The 11,465-nt window shown below is 64.7% G+C and overlaps 1 protein-coding gene across 1 annotated transcript; it reads left to right on the forward strand.

Moving 5' to 3' along the window:
• Nucleotides 1–2,215: 2,215 nt before the first annotated feature.
• On the forward strand, nucleotides 2,216–11,235 carry IL11 (interleukin 11). Its single transcript, XM_062617103.1, has 5 exons — nucleotides 2,216–2,227; nucleotides 5,522–5,703; nucleotides 5,816–5,902; nucleotides 8,244–8,402; nucleotides 11,017–11,235. Exons 1-5 carry the CDS (start codon nucleotides 2,221–2,223, stop codon nucleotides 11,179–11,181), a joined length of 600 nt encoding a protein of 199 aa, XP_062473087.1. The 5' UTR covers nucleotides 2,216–2,220; the 3' UTR covers nucleotides 11,182–11,235.
• The last annotated feature ends 230 nt before the right edge of the window (nucleotides 11,236–11,465 follow it).

Here is an 11,465-nt window from a genome sequence, read left to right on the forward strand (position 1 = left end):
TTATGGACCCCGGTGCGGCCCCGATCCTGGTCCGGGTTCATCCCGGTTCTGGACCGGAATCATCCCCATTGACATGACCGGACCCGGTGCTGTTATGGACCCCAGAGCGGGCCCGATCCTGGTCCATGTTCATGCCGGTCCAGGTTCATCCCGGTTCTGGACCGGGATCATCCCCATTGCCATGACCGGACCCCTCTGCCCCTACAGACAATGGTGGGGGCCCTATCCTGGTCCAGGTTCATCCCGGTTCTGGACCGGAATCATTCCTATTGCAATGACCGGACCCGGTGCCGTTATGGACCCCGGTGCGGCCCCGATCCTGGTCCGGGTTCATCCCAGTTCTAGTCCAGGTTCCGTTAGGGACCCCACAACCGGACCGATACCAGTTTGGGCCCGATCTTGGTCCAGGTTCATCCCCGTTCTGAACCGGGATCATCCCCATTGCCATGACCGGACCCGGTGCCGTTACGGACCCCAGTGCGGGCCCGATCCTGCTCCAGGTCCATCCCGGTTCTGAACCGGGATCATCCCCATTGTAGTGACCAGACCCGGTGCCGTTACGGACCCCAGTGCGGGCCCGATCCTGCTCCAGGTCCATCCCGGTTCTGAACCGGGATCATCCCCATTGTAGTGACCAGACCCGGTGCCGTTACGGACCCCAGTGCGGGCCCGATCCTGCTCCAGGTCCATCCCGGTTCTGGACCGGGATCATCCCCATTGCAATGACCGGACCCGGTGCCATTACAGACCCCAGTGCGGGCCCGATCCTGGTCCAGGTCCATCCCGTTTCTGAACCGGGATCATTCCCATTGCAATGACCGGACCCGGTGCCATTACAGACCCCAGTGCGGGCCCGATCCTGGTCCAGGTCCATCCCGTTTCTGAACCGGGATCATCCCCATTGCAATGACCGGACCCGATGCCGTTACATCCCCCGATGCGGGACCAATCCCGGTGCGGTCCCGACCCCTCTCCATCCCCATCCCGGTTCCGGATCCCAACCCCGTTGCCTCCCCCCCGGTACGGGATGAATGAGTGGGGGGTGTGGGGCTGGGGGGGGGGGGGGGGGGTCCCGCCGCCCCCCGCCGTGTCCGTGGGGGGTTTCTCTCCCCCCGGTGCGTTGCTGAATGGAAAAGCCGTGACTCACGCGTGTGTCATCGCCAACGGCGCCCGCGCCGCCGTATAAATGGGGCCGGCGCGGAACCGGGCGTCACGCGGGGACACCGGACACGCTCCCGCCGCCCCACGCGAGGACACGCGGGACACAACCGGACACCCCCCTTCCCCCACCCCCCCCCCTTCTCTTCCTCCCCCCCCCCTTCCCCTTTTTGGACCCCTTTAAACCGGTGTCGCCACCCCCCCCGTGTTGTGGAGAGAACGGGAAAGAACGGGGAAAAACGGGGGGGGGGCAAAAAACGGCGCGAGTGGGTGCGTGGGAAACGCGTCTGGGTGCGGGGGAGCGTGGTGCTGAGTGGGTGCAGGGGAGCGTGGCTTCGGCGTTGAGAGCGTGGAAGCGTTTCTGGGGTGCGTGGACGCGTTTGGGGGTGCGTGGAAGCGTTTCTGGGGTGCGTGGAAGCGTTTCTGGGGTGCGTGGAGGCGTTTGGGGGTGCGTGGAAGCGTTTCTGGGGTGCGTGGAGGCGTTTGGGGGTGCGTGGAGGAGTTTGGGGGTGCGTGGAGGAGTTTAGGGGTGCGTGGAAGCGTTTGGGGCGCATGGGAGAGTGGCCGTGAGTGGGTAAGGGGGAACGCGGCCGTGGCATCGCGAGCGTGTTTTGGGTGCGTGGAGGAGTTTTAGGGTGCGTGGAAGCGTTTTTGGGGTGCGTGGAAGCGTTTTTGGTGTGCGTGGAAGCGTTTTGGGGTGCGTGGCAGCGTGGCCGCGGCCGTTTGGAGGTGTCCCCCTGAGTGGAAACGGGGCTGTGACAGCGCGAACGTGGCCGTGAGCGGGTAAGTGGGAGCGTGGCCGTGGCCTCGGGAGCGTTTTGGGCTGCGTGGAAGCGTTTTGGGCTGCGTGGAAGCGTTTTTGGCTGCGTGGAAACGCACCCGAGCCCCTGCCCCGTTTCAAGCTGAGCGGCCCCGTGCCCCCGGCACCGCGTTTTGCCCCGTTCCCGTTCCCCATCCCCGCCTGAATCCACGCTTGTGCAACACCCCCCCCTCAAGCCCCATCCTCACCCCCCCACCCGTGGGTCCCATCCGTGCCCCGTGGGGGCACCCTCCGGCCCCGCCATGACAAGTAAGTGCCACGCTTATGAATGGGGGGGGACACACACACGAGTGGGAGGTCGTGATTGGAGGAGGGGGACCCCAGTTTTGGGGACCACGTCCGTCCCCCCCCCCACCCTATAACATGGGATAGGGGGGGGTGTCCACGGGTGGATCCTGCCCCACATCCCTCACCCCCCCCCCCCCCCCCCCCCCCCCCAGCGCCCAACACCCCCCCCCCCCCGCCAACGGCGGGACCGGGCGCGTCCATCCCCGTGGCCTCGGGGCGCGGGCAGCTGCCGCCGCGCCTCAAAGCCACAAACGGCCCCGGCGCGCACCTGCCCCGCCCGCGGCGGCTCCGCCCCCCATGTGTGGGGCAGAGGTGGGGGGGGGGGGGGGAGGGGGGGGGGTCAATGTGTGGGGCAGTGCGGGGTGGGAGGAGTCAATGCGTGGGGTGTCTGCGGGTCAATGTGTGGGGCAGAGGGGGGTCAATGTGGGGGGGGGTGTGGGGGTCAATGTGTGGGGCAGAAAGGGGTCAATGTGGGGGGGTTGATGTCCCGGACACCCCCCTATCCCCATCCCGGCCCCCCCCCCCCCCCACATTGGGGCCGCCCCTGACTCACCCGCATCAAACTTTCCAGCCCGGACCGCACAGGACGCGCAGCCGCCCCCCCCCCCCCCCTTCATCCCACCGGGAAGGGACGGGAATCCCGGAATCCTCAGCCCTAAATCCCGGGATCCCCAGCGCCGGGATCCCCCAATTCCGGCTGCTCCGGGGAGCAGCGGGATTGCGGCGTCCCCGGATCCCGTTTGGGAATGCCGGGGTCCCCCCCCATTTGGGATCCCCTCCCCGTTCAGGGTCTCCCACTCTGGACCCCGGGATACCCCTCTCGGGAACACCGCGATCCCCTCACTCGGGGTCTCCCGGTTCGGGATCCCGGCATTATCCCACCTGAGATCCCCCCACTTGGGATCCCTCCATTCGGAGTCTCCCACTCTGAAACCCGGGATGCTCCTCACAGGAACACCGGGATCCCCTCACTCGGGGTCTCCCCGTTCGGGATCCCGGCATTTTCCCACCTGGGATCCCCCCACTTGGGATCCCTCCATTCGGAGTCTCCCACTCTGAAACCCAGGATGCTCCTCACAGGAACACCGGGATCCCCTCACTCGGGATCCCCCCACCCCCCCTTTTGCTCTCCCCCACGCGAGATCCCGGGATAATCCCACTCGGGAACACCAGGATCCCCCCATTTGGGATCCCCCCCATTCAGCGTCACCCACTCTGGACCCCGGGATACTCCCCTCGGGAATACCTGGAGCATCCCTTTTGGGATCCCCTCACTCGGCGTCTCCCCATTCAGGGTCTCCCCACTCGGGATCCCGGGGTTATCCCACTCGGGATCCCCCCATTTGGGATCCCCCCACTCGGAGTCTCCCACTCGGGATCCCCTTAATGGGGGTCTCCCCCTCGTTATCCCACCTTATCCCACTCGGGATCTTGCTTTTTGGGATCCCCCCATTCATTATCCCGGGATTATCCCACTCGGGAACACCGAGATCCCCCCGTTTTGTGATCCCCCATTCCTTATCCCGGCCTTATCCCACTCGGGATCCTCTCATTCGGGATCACCCCACTCGGAGTCTCCCACTCTTGAACACCAGGATCCCCCCCCTTTTGCGATCCCCCCCACTCATTCCGGGATTATCCCACTCGGGATCCCCTTAATGGGGGTCTCCCCCTCATTATCCCACCTTATCCCACTCGGGATCTTGCTTTTTGGGATCCCCCCATTCATTATCCCGGGATTATCCCACTCGGGATCCCCCCATTTGGGATCCCCCCACTCGGAGTCTCCCACTCGGGATCCCCTCACTGGGGGTCTCCCCCTCATTATCCCTGCATTATCCCACTCGGGATCCCCCCATTTGGGATGCTCCCCCCCCGGAGTCTCCCACTCGGGATCCCTTCACTGGGGTCTCCCTCTCGTTATCCCGGGATTATCCCACTCGGGATCCCCTTAATGGGGGTCTCCCCCTCATTATCCCTGCATTATCCCACTCGGGATCTTGCTTTTTGGGATCCCCCCATTCATTATCCCGGGATTATCCCACTCGGGAACACCGGGATCCCCCCGTTTTGTGATCCCCCATTCCTTATCCCGGCCTTATCCCACTCGGGATCCTCTCATTCGGGATCACCCCACTCGGAGTCTCCCACTCGGGAACACCAGGATCCCCCCCCCCCCCCCTTTTTGAGATCCCCCCCACTCATTCCGGAATTTTCCCACTCGGGATCCCCTTAATGGGGGTCTCTCCCTCGTTATCCCGGGATTATCCCACTCAGGATCCCCTTAATGGGGGTCTCCCACTTGTTATTCCAGACTTATCCCACTCGGGATCCCCTCACTGGGGGTCTCCTCCTCATTATCCCAGACTTATCCCACTCGGGATCCCCCCATTTGGGATGCTCTCCCCCCGGGAGTCTCCCACTCGGGATCCCTTCACTGGGGGTCTCCCACTCGTTATCCCTGCATTATCCCACTCGGGATCCCTTTAATGGGGGTCTCCCCCTCTTTATCCCACCTTATCCCACTCGGGATCTTGCTTTTTGGGATCCCCCCATTCATTATCCCGGGATTATCCCACTCGGGAGCACCCAGATCCCCCCGTTTTGCGATCCCCCACTCATTATCCCTGCATTATCCCACTCGGGATCCCCCCATTTGGGATCCCCCCACTCGGAGTCTCCCACTCGGGAACACCAGGATCCGCCCCCCCCCCCCCCCCCAATTTTGCTATTCCCCCCCCCCTCATTCCGGGATTTTCCCACTCGGGATCCCCTTAATGGGGGTCTCCCCCTCATTATCCCTGCATTATCCCACTCGGGATCCCCTCATTTGGGATGCTCCCTCCCCCGGAGTCTCCCACTCGGGATCCCTTCACTGGGGGTCTCCCTCTCGTTATCCCTGGATTATCCTGCTCGGGATCCCCATAATGGGGGTCTCCCCCTCGTTACCCCAGCCTTATCCCACTCGGGATCCCATAAACAGGGGTCTCCCCCTCGTTATCCCTGCATTATGCCACTCGGGATCCCCTCACTGGGGGTCTCCCACTCATCCCTGCATTATCCCACTCGGGATCCCCCCATTTGGGATCCCCCCTCTCGGAGTCTCCCACTCGGGATCCCTTAATGGGGGTCTCCCCCTCATTATCCCAGCCTTATCCCACTCGGGATCCCCCCAATTCGGGCTCTCCCCCCCCCCCATCCCTGGATCCCCCCCTCTGGATGTGCCCCCCCCCTCACTCGTGTCCGTGTCCGCAGGGGCTCCGTGGCGGGCGCTGTTCGCCCTCCTGGGGCTGTGGCCGGGGCTGTGGCCGGGGCCGTGCCCGGGCCTTGCGGGGCCCCCCCGCCCGCGACCCCCGGACCCCCGCACCGAGCTCGACGCCATCGTCAGCCTCGCCAAGGCGCTGCTCAGCGACACCAAAGCTTTCCTCGCGCTCCTCGTGGGTACCCCCCCCCCCCAAATCCCACATCCCCCCCTCCCCCCTTTCTTGGTGCCCCCGCATTGGGTGACACACCCCCCCCCCCCTCCTTTTCCATTTATGTCGCCGACAGAAGTCGCGATTCCCGGCCGAAGGGGAGCATAAACTGGATTCGCTGCCCGTGCTCTCCATGAGCGCCCTGGAGCTCGCCAATATCCAGGTGGGGACACGCGTGGGGAGGGGAATTGGGGTGGCCGTGGGGTCCCCGATAGGCAGCGGGACACCCCCCCCCCCCCCGGGGGTTCGGGTCCCTCCATGGCTGCAGGGTTTGGGTCCCCCCGTGTGTTTGGGTCCCTCCCATGGGGCCGGGTCCCTTCAATGGGGGTCTCTAAGCGGGGTCCCCGATGGGTTCGGGTCCCCCCGTGTTTTCGGGTCCCTACGATGGGTTCGGGTCCCCCCGTGTTTTCGGGTCTCTACGATGGGTTCGGGTCCTCAAGGGGGTCTCTAAGCGGGGTCTCTGATGGGTTCGGGTCCCCCCGGGGGTTCGGGTCCTCAAGGGGGTCTCTAAGCGGGGTCTCTGATGGGTTCGGGTCCCCCCGGGGGTTCGGGTCCCTACGATGGGTTCGGGTCCTCAAGGGGGTCTCTAAGCGGGGTCTCTGATGGGTTCGGGTCCCCCCGGGGGTTCGGGTCCTCAAGGGGGTCTCTAAGCGGGGTCCCCGATGGGTTCGGGTCCCCCCGTGTGTTCGGGTCCCCACGATGGGTTCGGGTCCTCACAATGGGTCCGGTTCCTCCATGGGTTCGGGTCCCCTCCATGGGTTCGGGTCCCCCCATGGTTGCGGGTTTGCATCTCCCCATGTGTTCGAGTCCCCGCCATGGGGTCGGGTCCCCCCCATGGGTCCGGGTCACCCCCAAGGGTCCGTGTACCCGGGATGGATTCAGGTCCCCCCCATGTGTTCGGGTCCCCCCGGGTCCGGGTCCCCCCATGGATCTGGGTCCCAATCCAAGGGTCTGGGTCCCCGCGATGGGTTCAGGTCCCCAGGATGGATTCGAGTCCCCCCCCCATGGGTTCGAGTCCCCCCCCTTGCCTGGGTCCCCCTCTGGTTGTTGGTCCCTGTCCCCCCCATGGGTCTGGGTTCCTTCCATGGGTCCGAGCCCCCCCCCTGGTCTGGGTCCCCCTCTGGTTGTTGGTCCCTGTCCCCCCCCATGGGTCTGGGTTCCCTCCATGGGTCCGAGCCCCCCCCCGGTCTGGGTCCCCCTCTGGTTGTGGGTCCCTGTCCCCCCCATGGGTTTGGGTCTCCCCCATGGGTCCGGGTCCCCCCCGGTTGTGGGTCCCTGTCCCCCCCATGAGTCCGAGTCCCCCCCATGGGTCCGGGTCCTCCTCTGGGTTGTGGGTTCGGTTCCCCCCTCCCTTGGTTGTGGCTCCTGTTCCCCCCCCAGTTGTGGGTCCGGTTCCCCCCCCCGCTTGTGGGTCCGGTTCACACCCCCCCTCCCCCCGGTTGTGGGTCCGGTTCCCCCCTGGTTGTGAGTCCGGTTCCTCCCTCCTGGTTGTGGGTCCCTGTCCCCCCCATGGGTCCGGTTCCCTCCCTGGTTGTGAGTCCGGTTCCTCCCCCCGCTGTGGGTCCGGTTCCCCCCCCGGTTGTGGGTCCGGTTCTCCCCCCCGTGGTTGTGGGTCCGGTTCCCTCCCTGGTTGTGGGTCCGGTTCCCTCCCTGGTTGTGAGTCCGGTTCCTCCCCCCTGGTTGTGGGTCCCTGTCCCCTCCATAGGTCTGGTTCCTTCCCTGGTTGTGGGTCCGGTTCCCCCCCTGGTTGTGGGTCCCTGTCCCCTCCATAGGTCCGGTTCCCCCCCCCGCTGTGGGTCCGGTTCCCCCCCCCGGTTGTGGGTCCGGTTCCCCCCCGGTTGTGGGTCCCTGTCCCCCCCCCCCCTCGGTTGTGGGTCCGGTTCCTCCCCCTGCTTGTGGGTCCGGGTCCCCCTTTGGTTGTGGGTCCCTGTCCCCCCCATGGGTCCGGTTCCTCCCCCCGGTTGTGGGTCCGGTTCCCCCCCGGTTGTGGGTCCCTGTCCCCCCCCTCGGTCGGGGGTCCGGGTCCCCCCCCGGTTGTGGGTCCGGTTCCTTCCCCCCCCCCTCGGTTGTGGGTCCGGTTCCTCCCCCGGTTGTGGGTCCGGTTCCCCCCCCCGCTGTGGGTCCGGTTCCCCCCCCCGGTTGTGGGTCCGGTTCCCCCCCGGTTGTGGGTCCCTGTCCCCCCCCCCCCTCGGTTGTGGGTCCGGTTCCTCCCCCTGCTTGTGGGTCCGGGTCCCCCTTTGGTTGTGGGTCCCTGTCCCCCCCATGGGTCCGGTTCCTCCCCCCGGTTGTGGGTCCGGGTCCCCCCCGGTTGTGGGTCCCTGTCCCCCCCATGGGTCCGGTCCCCCCCCCCCCCTCGGTTGTGGGTCCGGTTCCTTCCCCCCCCCCTCGGTTGTGGGTCCGGTTCCTCCCCCGGTTGTGGGTCCGGTTCCCCCCGCGGTTGTGGGTCCGGTTCCCTCCCCCCCTCGGTTGTGGGTCCGTTCCGTGACGGTTCCGGTTGGGGGCAGGCTGCGGCAGCGCTCTCTCGGCTGAGCTCGGACCTGCAGCGCTACCGGCGGCACCTGGAGTGGCTGCGCCGGGCCGGGCCCGCGCTGCGCCCGCTGGAGCCGGAGCTGGGAGCGCTGCTGGCGCGCCTGGAGCGCCTGGGGCGGAGCCTCGACCTGCTGGTAGGCGGGGCTTGGCGGCGGAGGGCCAATGGGGAGGCGGTGCGGCGGGGAAGGGGCGGGGCGCGGCTCCTGCGCTCACCTGAATGAATGGGGACGGGCGGAGCGGCGGGGCGGGGGCTTCCGCCAATGGGAGGAGAGTGTGTGGAGGGGAGCGTGGCTTCGCGCTCTATGAATGGGGACGGGCTACGCGGAGCGGCTGGGCTTACACAAGGGGGCGCGGCTTCCACCAATGGGAGGGGAGTGTGTGAATGGGGGCGTGGCTTGGCGCTCTATGAATGATAGGCTTCGAGTCGGGGCGGGGCTTAGGCAAGGGGGGGCGGCTTCCACCAATGGGAGAGATTTGTGTGAATGGAGGCGTGGCCTGGCTATTGGGGGCGTGGCTTCTCTCACCTGCATGAACGGGGACGGGCTTCGTGTCGGGGCGGGGCTTACAAAAGGGGGCGTGGCTTCCACCAGTGGGGGTGGCTTGTCTGAATGGAGGCGTGGCTTCGCGCTCTATGAATGGGGTCGGACTTCGCTTCGGGGCGGGGCTTAAGAAAGGGGGGAGGCTTCTATCAATGGGACTGGCTCGTGTGAATGGAGGCGTGGCCTGGCTACTGGGGGCGTGGCTTCTCTCGCTTGCATGCATGGGGGCGTAGGGGCGGGGCTTCCACCAATGGGAGCGGCTCGCGCGAATGGGGGGCGTGGCTTCGCTCACCTGTAAGAATGGGGACGGGCTTCGGGGCGGGGCTTGGGGGGAATGGGCGGGGCTTCTCCCCGTGGACACGAGTGGGCATGCATGTACATGCAAGGACACGCATAAACACGCGTGGACATGTGTGGACATGCATGAACACAGGTGGAAACGCGTGGACACACATGAACACGCATGGCCATGCGTGGACATGCATGAACACGCATGGAGACGCATGTACGCGTGCAGACACACATGGACAAGCGTGGACACGCATGAACACGCCTGAACACGCCTAAACACGCATGGACACGCATGAACACAAGAACACGCATGTACATGTGCAGGCACACATGAACACGGGTGGGCACACATACACACGCATGGACATGCGTGGTCACTCGCGGACACGCATGAACACGCCTAAACACGCATGAACACGGGTGGACACCTATGGACACGCATGAACACGGGTGGACACTCGTGGACACGCATGAACACGCCTAAACACGCATGTACACGGGTGGGCACGCATGTACACGCATGAACACGGGTGGACACGCATGAACACGCATGGAGACGCATGTACACGTGCAGACACACATGAACACGGGTGGACACATATGGACACGCATGTACACGGGTGGACACGCATGTACACGGGTGGACACCTATGGACACGCATGAACACGGGTGGACACGCATGAACACACATGAACACGCATGTACATGCGCGGGCACGCATGAACACGAGTGGACGCGCATACACACGCATGGACATGCGTGGACACTCACGGACACGCATGAACACGCCTAAACACGCATGAACACGGGTGGACACTCGTGGACACGCATGAACACGGGTGGACACCAATGGACACGCATGAACACGGGTGGACACACATGAACACGCGTGGACACGCATGAATACGCATGGAGATGCATGTACACGTGCAGACACACATGAACACGGGTGGACACTCGCGGACACACATGAACACTCCTAAACACGCAAATACACGGGTGGACACGCATGAACACGGGTGGACATGCATGTACACGCGTGGACACGCATGAACACGCATGGAGACGCATGTACACGTGCAGACACACATGAACACGGGTGGACACCTATGGACACGCATGTATACGGGGGGACACGCATGTACACGGGTGGACATGCATTTACACGGGTGGACACCTATGGACAAGCATGAACACGGGTGGACACGCATGTACACCCTTGTACACGGGTGGACACTCGCGGACACGCATGAACACGCCTAAACACGCATGTACACGGCTGGACACGCATGTAAACGCATGAACACGGGTGGACACCTATGGACACGCATGAACACGGGTGGACATGCATGTACACGCGTGGACACTCGCGGACACGCATGGAGACGCATGTACACGTGCAGACACACATGAACACGGGTGGACACCTATGGACACGCATGAACACGGGTGGACACGCATGAACACACATGAACACGCATGTACATGCGCGGGCACGCATGAACACAGGCGGACACGCATACACACGCGTGGACATGCATGTACACGCATGAACACAGGTGGACATGCATGTACACGGGTGGACACGCATGAACATGCATGTACACGGTTGGACACCTATGGACACGTATGTACACGGGTGGACACGCATGAACACGCATGAACACTGGTGGATACCTATGAACACGGGTGGTCACGCATGGACACGCATGAACACGCATGTACACGGTTGGACACCTATGGACACGCATGAACACGGGTGGACACGCATGAACACGCATGTACACGGGTGGACACGCATGAACACGCATGTACACGGTTGGACACCTATGGACACGCATGTACACGGGTGGACACGCATGAACACGCATGTACACGCCTGCCCACCCATACCCACACGTGTTTCCCCCCTCGCAGCTCTCCCGCCTGAGCCTCCCCCGACCCAGCGCCCCCCAGACCCCGCTGCCGGCCCCGGGCTCGCCCTGGGCCGCGGTCCGCGCCGGCCACGCCGTGCTCCAGAGCCTCCACCTGTACCTGGACTGGGCCTCGCGGGCCCTGGTGCTGCTCCGCAATAAGCTGTGACCCCTATTTATTGATATTTATTAGCCACGCCCCTATTGTATTAATTATTAATTAATTATTGGGGAGGACGCATCCTCCCCCCCCCCCCCCCCCATGCGCTCAGGGACCCCCCAACGTGTCCCCTCCCGTGTGGGAGATGTTATTTATTGACTCGGGCCCCGCTCGGCCCCGTTTTGGAGCGAGGAAGGAATAAAAGGATGGAAGTGATGGGATGAGGAGAGATCCTGGGGGGGGGGGGGGGGGAATGGGAGGGAATTGGGGGGGGGAAAGGGTGAGGAATGGAG

The sequence above is a fragment of the Pezoporus occidentalis genome, unplaced genomic scaffold (genome assembly GCF_034315485.1).
Source record: "Pezoporus occidentalis ecotype Australia unplaced genomic scaffold, CSIRO_AGI_Poc_V1 ctg1038, whole genome shotgun sequence".
In the NCBI taxonomy this organism is placed as follows: domain Eukaryota; kingdom Metazoa; phylum Chordata; class Aves; order Psittaciformes; family Psittacidae; genus Pezoporus; species Pezoporus occidentalis.